Raw genomic sequence first — 10,191 nt, forward strand, 5'->3', positions numbered from 1 at the left:
TAAAAAAAATAGCCTGTTTCAGTCACAAATGCCATCACGCAACCTACGGCCCTGTTTGGTTTGGCTTTTTATTGGCTTTCTCAGCTTTTAAGCCAACAACCCAAACAAATGTGTGGCTTTCCCACAGGCTTTCTCAAAGCACGGTGGCTTTTTTGCACTGGGAATGCAAAGCACGTCCTGAGGTGCTTTTGTGGCTTTGAACAAATCCCACGCCCTTATACCCTTGTCAGTTTAAACAAAATTACGAGAAAACTGCCACTCCTTATAAACACAACCATCTCCTCCCGAACCAGCCATCTCCTCCATTCCCCTCCACTCGAACAGAGGAGTGGCGGATAGGGTTCTGGCCGAGCAGGGAGCCCCATCTCCCACCTCGTTGCCAGCCGCCGAAGGGAGACGCACCGCCGGCCGCCTCCAACCTCCAGCGCCTCCTCCTGGGCCACCCCTTCCCTGGCCGCCTCCTTCTCCCACCTTGTTGCTGCTATCGGAGGGAGACACACCGCCGGCCGCCTCCAACCTCCAGCGCCTCCTCCCGGCCCGCCCCCTCCCTAGCCGCCTCTTCTCCCACCTTGTTGCTGCCGCCGGAGGGAGACGCACCGCCGGCCGCCTCCAACCTCCAGCGCCTCCTGCCGGCCCGCCCCCTCCCTGGCCGCCTCCTTCTCCCACCTTGTTGCTGCCGCCGGAGGGAGACGCACCACCGGCCGCCAGAGGGAGACGAACCGCCGGCCGCCTCCAACCTCCAGCGCCTCCTCCCGGCCGGCCCCTCCCAGGCCGCCTCCTCTCGGCCCTCATCCGCCTGGTCTGATGTCAACAGTAAGAACCCTTGTGCTTGTATGTTGCTTCCATGCATGATGCTTCTGCATATGCTGCTGCCTGCTACCATGTGTTTATTTCTGCCACACTCCAAAATGCCATGTATTGTTGTAGTTAATGTATGGACATTGTATTGGATGCATTAGATGGAGAAGGCAAATTGGAATGCAGAATACACTAGAATTTTTTGTGAGATATGCAAAGAGGAGACAGAAGCAAATAATAGACCATTGGGATGTTTGGATAGAAAAGGTTACAAGAACCTTGAGGAGAAGTTTTTTAAACAATCTGGTCAGAAGCTGGTGAAGAAGCAACTAAAAAATAAATGGGATTTACTAAAGAAAGAGTACACTGAGTTCATGGTGTTGAAAAATGCTGCATCTGGACTTGGGTGGAATGATGCGATGTCTACAATTGTAGCTGATGATGACTGGTGGAATAATCATCTTCAGGTGATGATGTTTTCTTATTTGTTTAAAATAATTTTACTCAACCTGTATATGCCCGTGTGCTTAATTTTGTTGTAATCAGAAATATCCAAAGCATGCAAAGTGGAGGACAAGGGGGCCAGCCAACTTAAAGGAGATGGATGTCACGTTTGACAAGGCTCATGTGACAGGGGCAACAGCCTCTATCCCTGGAGAGTTGTCAAGGCGATGAAGATGAGGATGAAGATGTGCAAGTGACCACAAAGAAAGGAAAAAGGTTGGGTAAGCGCAAGGACAAGTCCACTTTATCAGAAGACACAACAAAGGAGGATAAAAACCCATTTCTACGTGAGTACAAGAAAACCATGGGTAATATAAATTCAAGGATATCAAGTGTTGAGGAATCATCCAGTTGTCCGTGACAATTCCCCTAGCATGGCTGAGGTCCTTAAGTTGATGGTAGAGTGTGGAGCTGCTGAAGGGACTTCATTATTTCACACGGCAACCAAAATTGTCATGAAACCAGAGTACCGTGAGTTATTCATGCTGATTCATACCAAGGAGGGCAGGTTAAATTGGCTAGAAAGAGAGCATGCAGACATGACCAAAACCTTATATCATTTTCACTGATGTGTATTGTTGTTTGAGTTGTATTAGCTGAGCACTGTTGTTTGAGTTGTATTAGTTGAGCACTGTTGTTTGAGTCTGTAAGACTTCTATTTTGTCATCTGTTTTCATGCTGCCATGGATGTGTTGACATGGATGCATGTGTAAGTGCTCATGTATGCTTCTAGTACTTGCTGCCATGTTTGGCATGTATTTGAAGACCCTTTTGGAAGTATTGTTTGTTGTAGTGGATGTATTTGAAGACCCTTTTGGAAGTATTGTTTGTTGTACTGGATGTATTTGAAGACCCTTTTAAAAGTATTGTTTGTTGTACTGGATGTATTTAATTAATTTTGTTGTCTTTTATGTAGATGAATCAAATTGTTCTGCAACCTGATAAGGCTGCAAAGAGAAGAAAGTTGCTTCAGGAGTATGCAACTTTGGCATATGAAGTTTCCATGATGGGAGAAATTGGTTACAAGTACAGTCATATTTACCTCAACAAAGCACGTTATAGGGTTCCTCAACAATCAGGATATGAATGGGTCATGGAATGTCTTGGTCATAAAAAGAGCTGCTACAAGATGTTTAGGATGAATCATGATGTCTTGCACTCATTGCATAATCTGCTAGTGTGTGATTATGGATTGGAATCAACCAGAGACATGACTTCCATAGAATCACTGGCTATTTTTTTGTGGATTGTTAGGGCTCCACAAACATTCTCGCAAGCTGAAAATCGGTTTGCAAGATCAACCGAGACGATCCATAGGAAGTTCAAGCAAGTGCTGTCATGTTTGTGCAAGTTAGCATACAATAACATAAGACCTACAGATTATGCTTTCACTACTCCACATGCAAAAATTAAGGATCCTCGATTTTGGCCTCATTTCGATGGTGCCATCGGCGCAATAGATGGCTCACATATTCCAGTCATTGTTCCAGCATCAGAGTGTGTGAACCACATCTGTCGACATGGGTACACATCTCAAAACGTAATAGCAATTTGTGATTTCGATATGAGGTTTACATTTATTGTTGCTGGCTAGCCGGGCTTGGCGCATGACACAAGGATTTTGAATCATAGCTTGGTAGAGCATGCTCACAGATTTCCTGTACCTCCTGAAGGTATTACTATTACCCCCATGTTCTCTAAAGTGCAGTATACATGTTTGTCTTAATTAATTTGCTTGTAGGAAAGTACTACCTTGTAGATTCTTTTTATACTTGTGTCATGCGCATTCTTCATCTAAAGGAAAGTACAGCATACATCTTTTTATAATTAATGTTCTCTAAAGTGCAGCATACATCATTTTATACTTGTAGGAAAGTACTACCATGTAGATTCCGGCTATCCAAATAGGAAAGGATATCTTGCTCCATACAAAGGCCAAACATATCACCTACCAGAATTTCGTCGTGGACAACCACCCACAGGGAAGTACGAGATATACAATCATGCACATTCTTCACTTTGCAATGTGATAGAGCGCTCCTTTGGTGTTCTCAAGGAAAAGTGGCGTATTTTGAAGGCTATCCCGCATTACAGTTCTTGTAGGCAGAAGAAAATTATTGTTGCTTGCATGGCGCTTCACAATTTTATTCGAGATACCAAGTTACGTGACGAGGAGTTCGACAAATGTGACGAGGATGAGAACTGTATGCCAGGGGAGGTTGCAGGTTCCATACCATTGCAGGGGATACGGTCTCATCCTCACTTGATGGGTTTAACATGAACACCTTTCGCGATGCAATTGCAAACTCTATAATGAGTGCGAGAGAAGCATAGTTTTATTTGTTAAATGTAGGAAATGTCTCAACAAGTGATGTCCTTTTGTGAATGTTTAATTACTGGACATGTAATGACTATGTGGGATGATGTCCTTTTGTGAGTGTCTAATTATTGGACATCTAATGACCTTGTACGGACAACTAATGTGTGTGATGCCTTTTGTTAGTTCCATCACTTTCGTATAAGCTATAATCATTTTGTTCAATGCAACACTATTTATTGGCTACGAGTCAATTTTTATCTAGGTGGAAAATAATGTCAGGTATATTTTCATCCTATCGGAATAATTAATGTCACATACATTCTTACTTCTTCACCAAAAATTATTTTCAACGGTATTATCAGAAAATTAGCACATATTATCAGGATCTCGCTTCCTAAGGGTATTCCACACATTTTACTCCACAGCCACGACTGCACAGCTAGTTTGCCAAACAGCTTTACAGCTTTTCCACAGCAAAACTGCTTTTTCACAGCAGACAGTCCACGGCTGCTTTTAAATAAGCCACAGCCCAACCGAACAGGGCCTACATCAATCTGCCACCTTAGCGTTGTTGTGTAGTAGAGTAATTGACATCGTGAAGTGGATTGGTCTGTGTTCCCAACTCTTGACTTGGGATGTAAGAAAATCAATTAAGTACTAGCTTTAATTGAAATCTCATCATGACTGAACAATCAAACAAAACTGATCTATACACACCTAAGTTATAAGTGCAAAATTGACTAATCACGAAAGAATGGAGGCAAGTACCAAACACTTTCATTGAAGACATCTCTCATGTTCTGTTTCTCTATTTGATACATAGATTATGTGGCAGTGGTATGAAGGAGTATCAATTTTCGTAGCACGACCAAAGAGGTGTGGTTGAATGAACTGCAAGACTCAGATGATGTAAGGCAATCTTAGTCATTTATGTATTTAGTTAACAATGTGTAGCATGTGCGGCAATTAACTTAACTTAATGTCATTGTCCTTTTTTTCAACAATCCTAAAAGGTAAATAATTAGGAAAAAAAAAAGAACAGATGAGAGATTTTACACTGACAACCAAGTATTTGTATCTTTTGCATATCACAAATCGCATTCTAGAAAGAAAAAAACAATCACAAATCCTGTTGAAGATCTTAAATCTTTCCATGCTATAAAACATACCATATTCTAAATGCCTAAATCTAGTATATTTGGAGAACTATGAAAACTTTGACTTTACCATTGAAGTTAGTTATGATGTAGTGGAAGGCTGTATTTTGCTCTTTTTTCTTTTTTTCTACAGAGCATACAGAACAAGTATATCAATACTGAAAAGTTCACCTTGTTAGCTCAAGTTTTTTGGAGTCTTTCCTTAATCTCACTATTTTTATCACATCTTCTGGAACTGTCTTTTCCACAACTGATCCCATTTGCTTGGAGAAGTATATGATAATGCAGGTATTCCCTTCCTATAACAGTTGGTAAGAGAACTCTTTAATGGCAATCACCAATTAATGTGGACCGCATTGCCTGCTCATTGTTTCCCAATTTCCCAATAGTACACGATATAAGGCTGTTTGGTTATACTCAGTGAACTATATGAAGAGGACTCACTTCCTTTTTTCCTAAATGAAAAGAAAATCCAACATCGCTGGAGATTACCGTTTTAAACCACAGATGCAGGTTTCCTTAGACCCTTTGGTTCGCTAGCCAGTGTGAATGGAATGAACTGTTCGAGACATCGTTAGTCCTGAGTAACCACTACTAATAGGATGCATGCCAGGACAGACAGCAGGACAGCTTAACAAAGATACAAACCTACCAAACTTAATTTGGCACCTATTGCATCTGTTGGGCACAGACTGGATTTGCATGCACTCGTGGGACTTGCATGGACCAATCATTGATGATCGGATCAAGACTAAAGTACTGGAAAGTGGAAAGTGGTTTGGATAATGTGTTTGGTGATCAGTCAGAGCTGAAAAGGGGGAACTGTATCTTTATTTTCTCTGATTTTGCAACTATACATCTTCACCTTACATATGAACCATTTCTTATACTGTGCAGTGTGCAACTGTAAATCACTAGTAAAAATAATCAGCTGTTGAGTTAGTTCTGTTAAGATATTCAATCCAACCATCTACCCCAAGGACCAATCTAGGAAGAGGAGAGATATGATACAACTAACGAGCTCAATGAACCACGGAACGCTATATTCTGGTTAGACTCTAGCACATCCTATTTTCAAGTTGCTGCGGAACAAACTTAGCCCAAAACACACTAACCCAGTCCTATACTCCAAATTATAATAGCCCACCAAAAATATAATCCCAGATATACATAGTTTCTTAAATATTTTCATCCTATAATATCCCCGTTTCAGTTCTGTTCTGCCATACAGATAGAATCATATGACCGACAGTTTTACTATGTCGCCCTATTTTAGCTTTCAAATTTTACATCTTCTGCACATTTCATCCGCTCATGTCAACGCGCATTCTCCTGCATTGGAACCCAATACCCAATGAAAAGGCTAAGTGAGAATGTAAAAACAAGAAACATGATATGCTTTGCCAGCGCAAAGAGACATAAGTGCATGATAGATGTGCTGATATCAATTAAGTTGCAGTATAATCAGTTGTACATAATTATAATGCAGGTTTTTATAGGAAAGATGATACAGCTAATGTTTTGCGAAGTATACAAATATACCTTTCTAGGATTCTCTGAAAGCTCGAGCATACAGTGTCTGATGTTGCAGAAACTTGTTGTACATGTAGAGTACAGAGTACAGAGTATTACTACTCCAGCGTGAAGTCGTTTAGCCATATAAGCACCTCGTTCCTCTTTAGATCAGGAAGAACAAAAGAGCGTTTCAGTAATGAGTTCAACAAAGTAACAAGTATTTCAGTAAAGACTGAAGGTATGACTAAAAGATTGTAGCAGCTTCCTGGAAAAGTCAGTATTTAGGAAAGATGAACAAGTAGGAATTTACTACACTTGATTTCAGAAAACAAAACCTAGCTGTCCTTGGTTTATCAAGTGTCAAACTTACACCAAATTTCACAATCTCAGCCTAACTAAAACGTATAGAGCAAAAGGAAACATACCATCACAAAGCTTTTTGTCCTAGGATCATTGTAACGTGCAAGCAAACAGCCTTGTTCAGGCTTAAACCCATCTTTAAGTATCTGCGAGCGTAGCTCCTTCTCTTTTCGTACCACAATTTCTTCTTCTGGTCGCCCACTGAATTTTTTCACGGCAGCAACGCCTCCTTCTACCTTTCGCAAGGTAACTGCTTCTGTATTTGGAGCTGGCAAACTGATTGAACAAGACTGTTAGCAATAGAAGTAAAATCACAGTATAAATTGCAGAACATACTACTCCTTCCGTCCAACAAAGGATGTCTCAACTTTGACTAAATTTGAATGCATCTATACACTAAGTCATGTCTAAATACATCCAAATTTTGACAAACTCAAGACATCTTTCGTTGGACGGAGGGAGTATTTCATTTATCTATGAGTAGCTTTCCGTTTTCTTTATAATAGAAGACACGTATGGTTCACAAGTTACCTGTTCAAGTCTTTGTTCATTGGCAGAGCTATCTGGATGGATACATCTGAGAGCTTGTCATCAGAAGCCTGAGTGAAGACAGGTGTAGTCATTGGAATCTTTTCAGATGAAGCATTCTTGCCAAATATATACCTACAGGTATAAGCATTTTTGGCATTAGAATACATGGTGTTAACTGTTACTCCCTCCGTTCCATAAAGATTGGCGCGGTTTTGAACTAGCTCTAGTCCAAACCCGTGCCAATCTTTATGGAACGGAGGGAGTAAATGATTAGTATTAGGTAAAACAACTCACCCAGTAACATTATTAAAACCTGATGATCCTGTTAGTTTTTCTCCTTTTGCTTCGACAACTGAAAATGGTGGATACCTCCTGACCTGCAGAAATTTTTATGCTCATAATTTACCTCACCAAAATCTGTGAAGAGGTAAGATTTACAAATTTAGCTGTTTGACAGAATATTATAATTTTAGTATCACACTGGCAAGATTGATAATCAACATAAGCATTGTAAAATAATTGGGAAACTGGTCAATATTTTAATTATTATGAAATACGAAGATAAGATTATGACGCCATGGCAATATTGCTAACTCAAATCTACAATGAACTGAGTTCTTAATAAAAACGAATCAATACCTCATAATTCGCAGTCCTTTTCAGAATCAGGTAACTAGGTGTTTCTATATCTGGGGTCTTGTAATATCGTAGCTGTGTAAAAACAAAGCTCTAGTTCAAAATCTGATCAGCACACGAGAAAAACGTAGATTGATGACAAATTACCTGCTTGAAAACATCTTGTAACCCTTCAATGGAGAAGTACTCGTTGTTCTGTATTGAATCCCAAATATCCTGCAGTTCAGCATATCAGGAAACTAGAAAGTACAATAGCACTATTTAATGATGACTTGGGTACAATTACTGTTTTATCTTAAAGTTTTGATTCACAGATATGCACAATGGACCTAGAAAAATATTAAAAAATGTTGTGGCATATCACAAAAACTGACAATTAAGAGGGTGTTGGACTCGGTAAGTATGCAGACTAATAAGTTCAGAGCTTTGGCCCAGGCAGTGAGGCTGAACCTGAAGAATTGGATTATAGGAAGAGGGTTCTCTTGTGAATTTTTGATAACGAAGATATTACTTGATAATACAGATGCAACATAAGGAGAGTGAATAAGCAGAAAAAAGGCTGACACTTTGTCAGAGAATAACTGATAAAAAATTCATTGTTTCCTTCTGTTGGATCCACGGGTAAGTTAATTGCATTGACTAATGTTAGAAATGTGTAACCTTTAACTTCTAGTTAAGCATGTATACTTAACATATTTCCTTCATCTTTGGAAGTCTTGGATTTTTTTTTAGAACAAGGATCTGCAAACACTAGAGACCATCTAAGTCCATACTAGACCTCATGGAACATAATATAATCGATCAACAACCTCAAGTGCGAAACACCTGCTCTATTTCCTTGCCCAAATGTCAATATGTGGTGAAAAACAAGAATGCTAACCACATGGCTGTTGAACTTGAGGTTCTTGGGGTTGACGCCCATGATTGATAACCCGGTGAAGACCAGCTCCGGATTCCATGGCAAGAGAGAAAACTTCATCACCATGGTCCACCTCGTGGTAATCGCATAGGGCCCTGTCTAAACCAATTAACCAAACTCACAGGAATTGTTACGAATCCCGAATGCATTGCAGTATTGCACGCGCGCACTCTTTACTGCAAACTTTTCAAACAAAAAAAACGAATACAGAATTGCAGAGGGAAGAGACGCTAACCTGCTTGGCCTCGTGCAGGTAGAAGTCAGGACGGAAGACGAGCTTGAGGAGGCGGATGTTGGCGAGGTAGCCGTCGATGTCGTCGTAGCGGGTGATGGGGTCGCGGAAGCGGACGCGGTCGTCGTACGCGGAGCGGTCGATGCCGACGTCATCGAACAGGTGCGGAAGGTCGGCCATCAGGAACTCCACTAGCCTCTGCGCCTCGGCCGGCGGCAGCCCGGAGGCGTCCCTCTCCTCCCCCGCCGCCGCCGGGGCGCTCGGCGCCGCCTGTGCCGCGACAGAGAGGCGCGGCCTACACCTACGGTAAGAGGCGGCGAGGCTGTTTTCCGGGTGCCGTAGCCGGAGAGGAGTGGTGGTGAAGGCGACGGCGGGTGGGAGGATGAGGAGGCGGGAGGGGGAGAGGCATGTGGCCATTGGTGCCGTTTGGTTTGCGTTGGAATTTCTCTCTCTGCATTTGTTTTCCTTTTTGCTAATTGTCGCTTGCTTTTAAGCGCGCGTGATGGCGTGTTAAAATTTGGGCCAGGACATTAGTTTCTCCCACATTTTCTTTCCCCTCTCCGTGCTAACGTGGACGAGACACAAGACGTTAGTCTTAAAAATAGTTGTTTTTCAATCGACAATCATAGCCATCTGATCAAGGTTTTTTTTCTTTGTGTTTGGATGAGTCTCGACGTGGAATCAGGCGGTTGTTAACATTGACCCATATTCGTTTTATCACACATGGTTTTGTAAATTGTACATGTAAATATGGTGGCATGTTCAATGGTTGTTACTAATTTTCTTATCTCTCTTCTTCAATCTATTTATTCTTTTTTATTATTCTTCTATCTTTCCTAATGGACCAACATGTCATTTTTTTGCCTTGGTATCGTGTGCATATTGTTAGTTTTGCAAGCAATCACTACCTTGTTTTATTCATCAACCCTCCAACCTTCTTGTACTCATTATTGGGGTAGAGAATACTTCTTTTTCAATACATATCGCGTACCTCGAGAAGACCATGAAACATGTTGTCATCTCTTAAGGAGTTGGACTTACATGTTGAAAGAACTGTAACCATATCTTGATATCTCTCAGGATTACCTCAATTCTTCTTCTAATGTAGTTAATTCAATAATAATGGAAGTGATTGCCAGGGGGTAACTTGATCTAGTTGAGATCCCATGGAACAGCCACCCTGGTTTCTAGAACCCATCTATGCACAAAAAATAGTACT

General features: G+C 41.2%; 1 protein-coding gene across 2 annotated transcripts; it reads right to left on the minus strand.

Annotated features, from left to right (window-relative positions):
* Nucleotides 1-5,801: 5,801 nt before the first annotated feature.
* On the minus strand, nucleotides 5,802-9,432 carry LOC100839048. 2 transcript variants are annotated; one of them, XR_002961756.1, is made up of 9 exons: nucleotides 8,976-9,432; nucleotides 8,702-8,839; nucleotides 7,969-8,037; nucleotides 7,825-7,896; nucleotides 7,480-7,562; nucleotides 7,186-7,317; nucleotides 6,720-6,930; nucleotides 6,322-6,455; nucleotides 5,802-6,111 (listed from the first exon to the last, which is right to left on the minus strand). XR_002961756.1 is itself a non-coding variant. In XM_024456879.1 (8 exons), exons 1-8 carry the CDS (start codon nucleotides 9,387-9,389, stop codon nucleotides 6,411-6,413), a joined length of 1,164 nt encoding a protein of 387 aa, XP_024312647.1. In that variant the 5' UTR covers nucleotides 9,390-9,432; the 3' UTR covers nucleotides 6,199-6,410. The 2 variants fall into 2 exon arrangements, 1 of the variants encoding a protein (XP_024312647.1); XM_024456879.1 differs by lacking the exon at nucleotides 5,802-6,111 and having other exon boundaries at nucleotides 6,199-6,455.
* Nucleotides 9,433-10,191: the final 759 nt, after the last annotated feature.

This window comes from Brachypodium distachyon, chromosome 1 (assembly GCF_000005505.3).
Source record: "Brachypodium distachyon strain Bd21 chromosome 1, Brachypodium_distachyon_v3.0, whole genome shotgun sequence".
In the NCBI taxonomy this organism is placed as follows: Eukaryota; Viridiplantae; Streptophyta; class Magnoliopsida; order Poales; family Poaceae; genus Brachypodium; species Brachypodium distachyon.

Coding starts and splice junctions, on each gene's coding strand:
- LOC100839048 (XM_024456879.1), bottom strand. CDS start 9,389: ATGGCCACATGCCTCTCCCCCTCCCGCCTCCTCATCCTCCCACCCGCC. Junction 8,038..8,701: donor TCAAGTTCAACAGCCATGTG/GTTAGCATTCTT, acceptor GCTGAACTGCAG/GATATTTGGGATTCAATACA. Junction 6,931..7,185: donor ATGAACAAAGACTTGAACAG/GTAACTTGTGAA, acceptor TTGTTCAATCAG/TTTGCCAGCTCCAAATACAG.